Below are 14,467 nucleotides of genomic sequence, written 5' to 3'. Positions count from 1 at the left end.
CTTTTCCCCCATTAAAATTAAAGATATAAAAAAAATACACATATATGGTATTGCTGTGTTCAGAAAATTGTGATCTATCAAAATATTAAAATAGCTATCCTGATCGGTAAACACCATAAACTAAAAGAATTCAAGAATGTCAACATTACATTTTTTTTTTTGGTCACTGCAATTCCACAAAAAATGCTGTAACAAGTGATCAAAACATCCATCTATCCCAAAATGGTATCAATCAAAACATCATCTTGCCCCACAAAAAAATAAGCAGCCACACAGCTCCATCCACTGAAAAATGAAAATGTTACAAGTTCGGAAAATGGAGACACAACCCAAAAAAAATTGTTTTTGAAAACTTTTTTTTTTTCACTACTGAAATAATAAAACTAGATATTTGGTATTGCCATAATTGAACTATTGTGACGTCATTTTTACAACACAATGTACAACATAAAAATACAATTATCAAAAAACAATGTCAAACTGTGGTTTTTTTTTTTTGAAAATTCACTGCACTTGGAATTTTTTTTTTCACGTTTTCCTGTACACTATGTTGTACAATGAATGGTGTCATTTAAAAGTACAACTCGTCCCACAAAAAACAAACCCTCATATGTCTATGTGGACAGAAAAATAAGAGTTAGGGCTCTGGGAAGAAGGGGTCGAAAAAATGAAAACGCAAATTGAAGGGGTTAACATAAAACCTCAATTTAACAGTTGATAACTTTTTGACAATCACTGACAGCAACATTTAGGTGGCTAAATTAGCAGTGTGCATGCAGATTGGTCACTGTGGCAGTGAGGGATCTGCTAAAATCACCCTTAGCTGACATACTGGTCTTGCTATGAAGCCCAGCCTTTGCCTTTATTTCATCTCACCTTGCTCATCTAACTCCTTCCCTGTGTTCTCCACATAAGAGCCTGTGCAATACTAGCTTCCCTTTGCAGGTCTTTGCAGACAATGTGCAGAGACAACTATCTGCTGCTGTCTGAAATTGCAGTTTCAATAAAGTTGCCTGCTGCTTGCCACTTCTGTCCAACTTTAACATTCTGCAGTACATCATTCCTCTCAGCCCATTGCTCGTCTCAGCCCCTTCATATGCTGTACCGATCTGCAGTGCATTGCTCCTCTCAGTCCCATCCTGCAGCACATCGCTCCACACAGCCCCTGTGCGTCATGTGACCATGTCCCATTACCTAAGTCAATACCTCACTGTGATCTCCCCTATTTTGAATTGATTAACAGTAATTATCTTTCTTCGATAACACAGATCTTTCGATATTTCACCGAAACACAAAGTGATTTCTGCGGATAACTTTGAATGAATATATTTACACATATTAGTTGGTCTACTTGATTATATATTTTATATATATATATATATATATACACAGTACAGACCAAAAGTTTGGACACACCTCATTTAAAGATTTTTCTGTATTTTCATGACTATGAAAATTGTACATTCACTCTGAAGGCATCAAAACTATGAATTAACACATGTGGAATTATATACTTAACAAAAAAGTGTGAAACAACTGAAAATATGTCTTATACTCTAGGTTCTTCAAAGTAGCAACCTTTTGCTTTGATGACTGCTTTGCACACGCTTGGCATTCTCTTGATGAGCTTCAAGAGGTAGTCACCGGAAATGGTTTTCACTTCACAGGTGTGCCCTGTCAGGTTTAATAAGTGGGATTTCTTGCCTTATAAATGGGGTTGGGACTATCAGTTGTGTTGTGCAGAAGTCTGGTGGATACACAGCTGATAGTCCTACTGAATAGACTGTTAGAATTTGTATTATGGCAAGAAAAAAGCAGCTAAGTAAAGAAAAACAAGTGGCCATCATTACTTTAAGAAATGAAGGTCAGTCAGTGCGAAAAATTGGGAAAACTTTGAAAGTGTCCCCAAGTGCAGTTGCAAAAACCATCAAGCGCTACAAAGAAACTGGCTCACATGAGGACTGCCCCAGGAACGGTGTGTCCAAACTTTTGGTCTGTACTGTATATATATATATATATATATATATATATATATATACATACATACATACATACATACATACATACATACATACCAGAGACCAAAAGTTGGGACACACCTTTTCTTTTAAAGATTTTTCTGTATTTTCATGACTATGAAAATTGTACATTCACACTGAAGGTATCAAAACTATGAATTAACACATGTGGAATTATATACTTCACAAAAGAGTGTGAAACAACTGAAAATATGTCTTATATTCTAGGTTTTTCAAAGTAGCCACATTTTGCTTTGGTGACTGCTTTGCACACTCTTGGCATTCTCTTGATGAGCTTCAAGAGGTAGTCACCGGAAATGGTCTTCCAACAATCTTGAAGGGGTTCCCAGAGATGCTTAGCACTTGTTGGCCCTTTTGCTTCACTCTGCGGTCCAGCTCAACCCAAACCATCTTGATTGGGTTCAGGTCTGGTGACTGTGGAGGCCAGGTCATCTGGCGTAGCACGCCATCACTCTCCTTCTTGGTGAAATAGCCCTTACACAGCCTGGAGGTGTGTTTGGGGTCATTGTCCTGTTGAAAAATAAATGATGGTCCAACTAAACGCAAACCGGATGGAATAGCATGCCGCTGCAAGATGCTGTGGTAGCCATGCTGGTTCAGTATGCCTTTAATTTTGAATAAACCCCTAACAGTGTCACCAGCAAAGCAACCCCACACCATCACACCTCCTCCTCCATGCTTCACGGTGGGAACCACGCATGTAGAGTCCATCCGTTCACCTTTTCTGCGTCGCCCAAAGACTCGGTGGTTGGAACCAAAGATCTCAAATTTGAACTCATCAGACCAAAGCATAGATTTCCACTGGTCTAATGTCCATCCCTTGTGTTCTTTAGCCCAAAAAAGTCACTTCTGCTTGTTGCCTGTCCTTAGCATTGGTTTCCTAGCAGGCCCGCTGCACAAAGTCTCCTCTTAACAGTTGTTGTAGAGATGTGTCTGCTGCTAGAACTCTGTGTGGCATTGACCTGGTCTCTAATCTGAGCTGTTGTTAACCTGCGATTTCTGAGGCTCGTGACTCGGATAAACGTATCCTCAGAAGCAGAGGTGACTCTTGGTCTTCCTTTTCTGGGGCAGTCCTCATGTGAGCCAGTTTTTTTGTAGCGCTTGATGGTTTTTGCAACTGCACTTGGGGACACTTTCAAAGTTTGCCCAATTTTTCGGACTGACTGACCTTCATTTCTTAAAGTAATGATGGCCACTCGTTGTTCTTTACTTAGCTGCTTTTTTCTTGCCATAATACAAATTCTAACAGTCTATTCAGTAGGACTATCAGCTGTGTATCCACCAGACTTCTGCACAACACAACTGATGGTCCCAACCCCATTTATAAGGCAAGAAATCCCACTTATTAAACCTGACAGGGCACACCTGTGAAGTGAAAACCATTTCCGGTGACTACCTCTTGAAGCTCATCAAGAGAATGCCAAGAGTGTGCAAAGCAGTCATCAAAGCAAAAAGTGGCTACTTTGAAGAACCTAGAATATAAGACATATTTTCAGTTGTTTCACACTTTTTTGTTAAGTATATAATTCCACGTGTTAATTCATAGTTTTGATGCCTTCAGTGTGAATGTACAATTTTCATAGTCATGAAAATACAGAAAAATCTTTAAATGAGAAGGTGTGTCCAAACTTTTGGTCTGTACTGTATATATACAGACCAAAAGTTTGGACACACCTTCTCATTTAAAGATTTTTCTGTATTTTCATGACTATGAAAATGTACATTCACACTGAAGGCATCCAAACTATGAATTAACACATGTGGAATTACATAGATAGCAAAAAAGTGTGAAACAACTGAAAATATGTCTTATATTCTAGGTTCTTCAAAGTAGCCACCTTTTGCTTTGATGACTGCTTTGCACACTCTTGGTATTCTCTTGATGAGCTTCAAGAGGTAGTCACCGGAAATGGTCTTCCAACCATCTTGAAGGAGTTCCCAGAGATGCTTAGCACTTGTTGGCCCTTTTGCCTTCACTCTGCGGTCCAGCTCACCCCAAACCATCTCGATTGGGTTCAGGTTTGGTGACTGTGGAGGCCAGGTCATCTGGCGTAGCACCCCATCACTCTCCTTCTTGGTCAAATAACCCTTACACAGCCTGGAGGTGTGTTTGGGGTCATTGTCCTGTTGAAAAATAAATGATGGTCCAACTAAAAGCAAACCAGATGGAATAGCATGCCGCTGCAAGATGCTGTTGTAGCCATGCTGGTTCAGTATGCCTTCAATTTTGAATAAATCCCCAACAGTGTAACCACCAGAGCACCCCCACACCATCACACCTCCTCCTCCATGCTTCACGGTGAGAACCAGGCATGTAGAGTCCATCCGTTCACCTTTTCTGCGTCGCACAAAGACACGGTGGTTGCAACCAAAGATCTCAAATTTGGACTCATCAGACCAAAGCACAGATTTCCACTTGTCTAATGTCCATTCCTTGTGTTCTTTAGCCCAAACAAGTTTCTTCTGCTTGTTGCCTGTCTTTAGCATTGGTTTCCTAGCAGCTATTTTACCATGAAGGCCTGCTGCACAAAGTCTCCTCCTAACAGTTGTTGAAGAGATGTGTCTGCTGCTAGAACTCTGTGTGGCATTGACCTGGTCTCTAATCTGAGCTGCTGTTAACCTGCGATTTCTGAGGCTGGTGACTCAGATAAACTTATCCTCAGAAGCAGAGGTGACTCTTGGTCTTCCTTTCCTGGGGTGGTCCTCATGTGAGCCAGTTTCTTTGTAGCGCTTGATGGTTTTTGCAACTGCACTTGGGGACACTTTCACGTTTTCCCAATTTTTCGCACTGACTGACCTTCATCTCTTAGGGTATGTGCACACGATGCAGAAATGAAGCAGAAAATTTCTGCATCATTTCTGCATCTCCCTGGCAGAAAAAACGCATGCAGATTGTGCATGCGTTTTTCCTGCAGAATACATGCGGATCCACATGCAGATTCACATGCGTTTCCGCATGCAGATTGACAAGCGCTTTCCAGGCGATTTTAGCATCACCTGGAAAGTGCTTGATAACTAGGTCACACTATATAAATCCATGCAAACAGCATGGATTTATACAGTGTGAACCGAGAGAGTGTATATACTTACCTCTGATGGCCCGCGCTGTCCTGCTCACTCCGTTCTCCCGGCTGCCGGCAACTTTGAATTGAAAGACCTGCCGACGTCAGCGTCACGTGACCCGTCACATGACTCTGACGTCACCGCAGGTCCTACAACTCACTGCAAGTGCCGGGAACCAAGCGGGAGCGCTGCGCGGGCCGACAGAAGGTAAGAATACATTTATTTTTTATTTTATTCTTCTTTTTACAGCTTTTTTAATGGTACCTGGGTGTGGATGAGACTCTCCTCTCCTCCACACCCGGGTACCATCCGCACATTAGAACGCACCAATTACGCAAGTACAAATGCTGTCTTGCGGAATTGGCGCGTTCTAATGCAAGTCAATGGCGGCGAAATCGCCGCGTTTCCGCAAAATTAATTGACATGCTGCGGATTTTTGACCGCAGCGTTAACGCTGCGGAAAAATCCGCATCATGGGCACAGCACATGCGGATTTCCATTGGGGAACATTGCTGCCCTTCTACCATGCGTTTTTCATGCGTTTCCGCGGCGTTTACGCAACTGCAAAAACGCCGCGGAAACGCATGAAATACGCATCGTGTGAACACAGCCTTAAAGTACTGATGGCCACTCGTTTTTCTTTACTTAGCTGCTTTTTTCTTGCCATAATACAAATTCTAACAGTCTATTCAGTAGGACTATCAGCTGTGTATCCACTAGACTTCTGCACAACACAACTGATGGTCCCAACCCCATTTATAAGGCAAGAAATCCCACTTATTAAACCTGACAGGGCACACCTGTGAAGTGAAAACCATTTCCGGTGACTACCTCTTGAAGCACATCAAGAGAATGCCAAGAGTGTGCAAAGCAGCCATCAAAGCAAAAGGTGGCTACTTTGAAGAACCTAGAATATAAGACATATGTTCAATTGTTTCACACTTTTTTGTTAACTATATAATTCCACTTGTGTTAATTCATAGTTTTGATGCCTTCAGTGTGAATGTACAATTTTCATAGTCATGAAAATACAGAAAAATCTTTAAATGAGAAGGTGTGTCCAAACTTTTGGTCTGTACTGTGTATATATATATATATATATATATATATATATATATAATTATATTGGGACCCTACTCCCAGCAGCACTGGGATGTGATATGAATATATATTAATAGACAGATTGACTCAAACTATAGAAAACCTAAACTTCATGGAATATTGTAGTACATGTGGATAAGTGCATAAGTAGAGAAGGAAGCAAAATGCTTATTATTTGGAAAGTATTGATCGTGGGTGCCATTTATAATAAGTTGCATTATTTATATTTGGCAGTCTTAAAATCTTTGCGGACGTTAAGAGAACCTTCATACTACAGCCTATTGTATCAAATACATAAACATACAGTGCTCAGCGTGAATGAGTACTTTCCGTTTGAAAAGTAATATTTTAATCAATATCTCACTGAACATATGAACAATTTCTAAAATTTTGACAAGACTGAGTTTCATAGAACATTTTTTAACCCATAACATGAAAGTAAGGTTAATGATATAACATTCATTACAAAATCTTCAGTGTTACTCAAATTAGTTAACTCTAAAATAAATACACTCCACATCAAACTACTACAACATCTAGTATTTTATATGATCTCCATGATTTTTAAGAATCGCACTAAGTGTTCTAGGCATGGAATGAACAAGTTGGCGACATATTGCATCATCTATCCTTTTCCATTCAAGAACGACCTCTTTTAGAGGCTGGATGTTGGACAGAGAGTGATGCTCAATATGTCTCGTCAGAATCGATCCATAGGTGTTCGGTTGGGTTCAGATCAGGAGACACTTGGCCACTGAATCCCGTTCACCATGTTCTTCTCAAGAAATATAACAGATGTGTGTTTTGGATCATAGTCATATTGTAAAAGTGTACGTCTACCAAGGGCACAGAGTTATGGTAGCATCTTCTGTTTCAATAGAGAGCAATATACCTGTGAGTACATGATACTATTAATGAATTGCAGCTCCCCAACACCAGGAGCACACATGCAGCCCCACATAAGGACACCGCCAAATGTTTTACTGTAGGCACCATGTATTTAGAAAAATTCATGGTGCCTACAGTGAAACATGGTGGTGGCAGTGTCCTTTTGTGGGGCTACATTAGAGCAGCTGGTGTCGGGGAGCTACATTTCATTGATTGTATCATGAATTCACAGACTTTCACATGTTAAGCCAAATACTGTCCAATGGGATGGGGATTGTGATAAAATAAAAAAAACCTTTACTTACCTGTTAAATCCCCTAATGGTCCAGTGCTCCCTTCTTTACTTTGCTGCATTGATGACATAGACACTTGCGACTGCTGCAGCCAATCATTGGCCTCAGTGGTGTTGTACTGTAAAGTTCAGCATCAAGACAGAAGCATTCATTGGTAGCATCATTAACATTTCTAGACGGGGACAACAGAACTGCAGCCGAGTAAGCAAAGGTTGTCGGAGAGGAGGGGAGCGGAGGGGAATGTAACAGATACATAAAGGGTGTTTTTAAATCACATTTTGCCCCATTAGACATTTTTTTACAAACTTGTAAAACTCCTTTAATGTTGTTGGACACACAAATGTCCTCAGAGATGGTATGTGAGTGCAGGAAAAGGTAATTAAAGCTTTGTTTGGTTCCGTTTGTTCCATCACTTCTGTGACAGATATTTTTGGAATAGATGCATCCTATCTTTTTCACTTCTAATGTTTTTTACTGGCCTGCATAATGAAGCAGACTGCACTATTTTTTCCATCAAAGGAAATGGGAATATAAAAGGATGCAATCAAAATTAGTACGAACAGAGGTAAAGATTATATATACAGCATTTTACTCATTCATTTTTTTTCTTTTAGGAGAAACTTGAGCTGGAAACCATTGTTAACCTTGCAAGTTGGGATCTTGAAAAAGCAACAATTCTTTCATTTAACATTTCCCATTTAAACACCAGACACCGTATTATTGAGCTCACTCCAGCGCTCACAACACTGCAACATCATAACAGATATGTAATAGACTCTGGAAATGAAGACGGCTTATTCAGGCTCAATCAAAAAGATGGAGTCAGTTACCTGCATCTGACCAAGAAGAAGCCAGTCCCCGGTGTCTTTGACCTAGAAATTAGCAGTTTTCCTCTTTTTAAGGAGAAAGAGCTTATCCAGCTTGAAGATAAACATGACAGAGACTACCTCACTGGTGAACTGGGTGACATTCTTAAAATGAAAATTAAGATCTTACTTCATTAAACTGCCAATCCAAAGAACAGCAAAAACCAAAGAGTTATAAGTAGATATGAATGTTCCTTGCCCAATTTCACTGATTTCTCATAGCTTTGGTACAAACCTTTCAAAAAAATATGTTTTTCTACGAATAAAGAGCACTTTCTTCTTCTGACATATGCAAGGTACAGGATCATTATCCCAGCTCAACACAACCACTTTCTCAGGCTTCTTATATAGTATGTAGCTGAGCTACCTTCATATGGTGAATGCGCCAATTGTAAACATGGAGACCTTTTTGAATGGAAGTCGGCCTTTGATGCTGAAGTGTTTGATAATTTCAGCAGAGGTACATTGAAGTTGTTCTTGTGTTGGACTTCTCTGGTTTGTAAGTTCAAAGTTTTTCATGCCACCTAAACTCACTAAGCCAGACATTTATGATACCTTTTTTTGGTGCTAGTAACTTTTTCAAACATTTTGTATGAATGCACTGTAATATGTACACATTTTAGAAGTCAACCATTATTCTGTCTAAACTTGTTAAATTTTACAAACTCAACCAAAGTTAGCTATAGTTTATCTCAGTTATCTCTATATGCCATGTAAATGACATGTGTGTATACTGTAATCAAGCTTTTATTTATCCTTGGAGCAATTGTAAACTAGATAGAAAACCTAAAATGTTTTTAGGTTTTTAATTTTAACGGTGCTTATAAAGAACAACTACTTGTATACCGAAGCCTAGTGGTGCCATTTCTGAAACTAGGTGATTGCACTGAGGTCAGATGACCATATAGGATTATCAGAAAAAGATCAGTGCCATCCTACAATATATGACATACATTGCACATTGTAAGTACCCAACGGCATTTCTATGAAGGGCTCAGTGTTCTAGATGCCGCAATAAAACAGTAGTTTTTTGTTACGTCGCATATTTGTTACATTGTTCATTCAAACCAAAGTAGTTACGTTACAATATACTGTTAAAATCATACAACAACTATTACTGTATGTTTAGTTTAATGTTGGCGGGAGGACCATGACAGTATGCTTTCCTGTGGTACTCGGTTTTATGTAACTAAAATGAAACATCTGTTTTTCATCTTTGTGAAGAAGTAAAAATTCTCATAAATTTACAGAATAAATCAGCAGCCAACCTACTGCTGTAAATGTTACAATGTGAACGTCTGAGGTTGATTCTTATGGAGTCTTTCATGCATTTTTCAACGGAACATTAATCCAAGTTAATGTCTCATCAAGCCTGGTCTAAAGTTGCTAAATCATGCAAGATCTCAAATTCTTGACACTCCTACTTAATTCTATATTTCCACGTGGACTTACTTTTTTTTTTACCAGGGATTTTCTGAGTTCTACTTTGTATCTATATATTGTCAGATTAATTTGCACAATTGACATCATGCATTAAGTGGTAAGTACAGCTTTTTATTCACCGATGCATTTATAGTTAACCTGTTAGTTTTTCTTTTGCACCAAGACCACATTTTTATTTTCCATATCTTGGAAAAGATATGAGCCAAAATTATTCCAGTGGGCTTTTTGGCTTTGATCTGTTCCCAATTAGAATTGAAATCTCTGCTTGACCAGTCAGAGTTGCAGAACTAGTTATTTTAACAGAGATAATCACAATTTTTCATTTATTTTTCAATTTCATTTATTTGGTCTGTATTACACAATTCTGCTGGAAGTATATGGTGTTGGCAGTAACTATCGTGTCTCCAAATCCAACCCTGCATATTTTTTCCATGAAACAAAAATATAACTTTTGCCCTAGTCTGTGAAAATAAATAGCTGTTGAACTAACTGCCGCTTACATTGTGTTGTATGCATGGTGTATACTTAGGTTAAAAAGTGTAAGACCATAATCACATATTCATCTGCACATATAGCCTTAAGGTTCGCTCACACTAGCGTATAAAAAAAAATTGGTCCCATCCTTGTCTAGAAAAGTTGAGTGGAATCTGTATGGTTTATCTTTTGTCATGTGAGTGCAATGTAAGTGTGCGATTATTTTCTCGGCTCCAATCCGTATGCAATGCATTTTTAACATAATTTTTACATACTATAATACTCTATGTAAACTTAAAAGCTAGTTGACAAAAATAATAAAGCAATCATCTACTGTATAAAGGTATAGATAGAAAGATAGTCAATATATTAAATAGATAATAGATACTGTAGAAAGATAGATATCCTGCAGATATATATTTTCACAATCCACTCCCACCCCCTATACATTTTCAAATTGCTGCTTTGCACCCTTTAGTGCCTTTCATGTGGAGTTTATTCTACAGTGTTTTATGCTTGTTTAACCTGCTAAATTAATTAGAAAAACGACGTGGCCCCCCCCTATTTTATAAAACCTGCAAAGGTAAAGCAGACAGCTGTGAGCTGATATTATCAGGCTGGGAAGGTCCCTGGTTATTGGGTACTCCCCAGTCTAAAAATACAAGCCGACAGCTGCCCCAGAAGTGGAGCATCACATGAGATGCTTCAAGTCTGGCACTTCACCTTCACTCTTCCCGATGCACCAGGGCAATTGGGGTAATGGTGGTTGGGGTTGATGTTAGCTGTGAAATGTCCAGAAATACAGCTGACATCAGGCCCTGGTGTTAGTAATGGAGAGGTGTCTATCACACAACCCCATTACTAACCCAGTACTAAAAAGTAAGAATCACACACAAAATAGTTTAGTTTTTTCCTTGGGTCATCAATTTATTTTAAAACAAAAAAAATAAACATGCAGCTCCGACGTAGTCCAGGAAATCCAATGCAGTCCACAAATGGAAACCTGAAAAACATGACACTGTCCCTCGTTCACCAATTTATTAAAAAAGGTCCTACGCAGATCCGAAGGAGTCCAGCGCTTCCCACGACGTTACCCGATTCAGTAGTCCATAGCTATGGAGCCTCGTTCTAAGGCTCCACAGGCTTTTAGCTGCAGCCATTTCTGGCTCACAAGCGCTCCACGAGACCCGACACCTGTGAAGAGCAGTAAGGTTACTGACGTCACTGATCTTCACAGTCGTTGGGGCTCGTGTAGGCATCTATTTGTGGACTACGTCGGATATGCATAGGGTTTTTTGGTTTGTATTAAAGTAAATTGGTGACCTAGGAAAAAAGTCAGGGAGTGTATTTTAAAATTAACTATTTTTGTGTGTGTGTTTTTTACTTTTTAGTACTGGGTTAGTAATGGGGGTGTCTGATAGACACCTCTCTATTACAAACACCATGGCTTGATGCCAGCTGTGTGGACAATTCCACACTGTTTTGGACAATTCATAGCTGTTATCAACCAGAAGCCCCATTACCCTGATTGCCAATGCACCAAGGCAATTGGGAAGAGTGAAGGCGAAGCGCCAGATTTGGGGCATGTCATGTGATGTGCCACTAAGTTCTGGGGCAGCTGAGGGCTTGTATTTTTAGTCTAAGAAGGGCCCAATAACCTTGGACCTTCCTAGCCTGATAATATCAACCCACAGCTGTCTGTTTTACCTTTGCTGGTTTCATAAAATAGGGGAGACCCACATTTTTTGTTTTTTTTAATTTATTTATTGGTTTAAACAAGCATAAAAAGCTGTAGAATAAACTCCATATGAAAGGTACTAAAGCGTGCAATTTAAAAATATGCAGTAGGTTGTGAAATTATATAGCTGCAGGATATCTATTTATTATCTATTATATATCTGATATATAAAGATATAGATAGATGATAAAAAATGTAAGTTGTTGTTTTTTTTTTTTCTTGGTTGCCAAGAGGGTTCTGGCTGTGAACTTCCTGTGCTTGGCTGATGCAATTTCTTGCTTTCTTTTGAGATGTGTGTGTAAAAATCAGATGCCATACGTATGGTCCGTGTGCAGCCCGTTTTTTTTCTCACACTCATACACTTGCATTGGCGACTCTCGTCTGATTTACACGTCCATACGCAGCATGCTGCAAGTTTTTTCTCACGCCGAATACAGGAGAGAACAAAATAGCTGATCTGCATTGCCTCATTGAATAACATTGGTTCGAGTGCATTCCGATTTTTTTTTTATCGGATTACACTCTTCCAATTTATACGCGTGAACGAACCCTTAAAGGGAGTCTGAGAGCTCAAAATGACTGTTCAAACCAAGCACAGGCACTTTATGCCCTCTTGGCATGGCCAAACAGCTGTGTGCACTTTCCCAACTAGCTGTTTTCTATCTACAGTGGGGAAAATAAGTATTTGATACACTGCCGATTTTGCAAGTTTCCACACCTACAAAGAATGGAGAGGTCTGTAATTTTTATCATAGGTACGCTTCAACTGTGAGAGGCAGAATCTAAAAAAAAATCCAGAAAATCACATTGTATGATTTTTAAATAATTAAAATGCATTTTATTGCATGAAGTATGTATTTGATCACCTACCAACCAGCAACAATTCTGTCTCTCACAGACCTGTTAGTTTTTCTTTAAGAAGCCCTCCTATTCTGCACTTATTACCTGTATTAATTGCACCTGTTTGAACTCATTACCTGTATAAAAAACACCTATCCACACACTCAAGCAATCACACTTCAACCTCTCCACCATGGCCAAGACCAAAGAGCTATCTAAAGGACAAGATTGTAGACCTGTTTAAGGCTGGGATAGGCTACAGGACAATTGGCAAGAAGCTTGTTGAGAAGGCAACAACTCTTGGCGCAATTATTAGAAAATGGAAGAAACACAAGATGACTGTCAATCTTCCTCGATCTGGGGCTCCATGCAAGATATCGTCTCGTGGGGTAAGGATGATTTTGATAAACTTCAGGAATCAGCCCAGAACTACACAGGAGGTCCTGGTCAATGACCTGAAGAGAGCTGGGACCACAGTCTCAAACATTACCATTAGTAACACACTACGCCGTCATGGATTAAAATCCTGCAGGGCACACAAGGTCCCCCTGCTCACACCAGCACAAGTCCAGGCCCGTTTCAAGTTCGCCATTGACCTTCTAGATGATCCAGAGGAGGCATGGGAGAAGGTCATGTGTTCATACCAAAAAGTTATATTTTGGTCTCATCTGAACTTCACTCGCCGTGTTTTAGAGGAAGAAGAGTATAAGTACAACCCCAAGAACACTGACCCAACCGTGAAACATGGTGGGGAAAACATTATACTTTGGGAGTGCTTTTCTGCAAAGGGAATAGGACGACTTCACCATATTAAAAGGGAAGATGGATGGGGTCATGTATAGCGAGATTTTGGCCAACAACCTCCTTCCCTCAGTAAGAGCATTGAAGATGGATCGTGGCTGGGTCTAGTTAATCTCCAGACCTGAATCCAATAGAAAATCTTTGGAGGGATCTGAAACTTAATGTTACTCAGCGACAACCCCGAAACCTGAAAGATCTGGAGAGGATCTGTATGGAGAAGTGAATTCCCTGCTGCAGCGTGTGCAAACTTGGTCAAAAACTACATGAAACGGCTGACCTCTGCAATTGCAAACAAAAGTTTCTGTACCAAATATTTTCTGTTGTATCAAATACTTTATTTCATGCAATAAAATACACTGCTCAAAAAAATAAAGGGAACACTCAAATAACACATCCTAGATCTGAATGAATGAAATATTCTCATTGAATACTTTGTTCTGTACAAAGTTGAATGTGCTGACAACAAAATCACACAAAAATCATCAATGGAAATCAAATTTATTAACCAATGGAGGCCTGGATTTGGATTCACCCCCAAAATTAAAGTGGAAAAACACACTACAGGCTGATCCAACTTTGATGTAATGTCCTTAAAACAAGTCAAAATGAGGCTCAGTATTGTGTGTGGCATCCACGTGCCTGTATGACCTCCCTACAATGCCTGGGCATGCTCCTGATGAGGTCTCCTGTGGGATCTCCTCTCAGACCTGGACTAAAGCATCCGCCAACTCCTGGACGGTCTGTGGTGCAACGTGATGTTGGTGGATGGAGCGAGACATGATGTCCCAGATGTGCTCAATCGGATTCAGGTCTGGGGAACGGGCGGGCCAGTCCATAGCTTCAATGCCTTAATCTTGCAGGAACTGCTGACACACTCCAGCCACATGAGGTCTGGCATTGTCCTGCATTAGGAAGAACCCA

The 14,467-nt window shown here is 39.7% G+C and overlaps 1 protein-coding gene across 2 annotated transcripts in view; it reads left to right on the top strand.

The window, feature by feature from the left end:
- Nucleotides 1-9,539, top strand: part of FBN1 (fibrillin 1) — a 305,286-nt gene extending 295,747 nt beyond the window's left edge. For both annotated transcript variants that reach the window (XM_073653071.1, XM_073653070.1), the window contains exon 66: nt 7,999-9,539. In XM_073653071.1, the coding sequence (XP_073509172.1) occupies nt 7,999-8,388 (390 nt within the window). In that variant the 3' untranslated portion in view covers nt 8,389-9,539. The remainder of the gene's footprint in view (nt 1-7,998) is intronic.
- The last annotated feature ends 4,928 nt before the right edge of the window (nt 9,540-14,467 follow it).

This window comes from Phyllobates terribilis, unplaced genomic scaffold (genome assembly GCF_046119375.1).
Source record: "Phyllobates terribilis strain yellow unplaced genomic scaffold, ASM4611937v1 Scaffold_11__3_contigs__length_659146591, whole genome shotgun sequence".
Classification (NCBI taxonomy): domain Eukaryota; kingdom Metazoa; phylum Chordata; class Amphibia; order Anura; family Dendrobatidae; genus Phyllobates; species Phyllobates terribilis.
The sequence above is the reverse complement of the archived record's forward strand: the minus strand, read 5'-3'. Positions and strand labels throughout refer to the sequence as shown.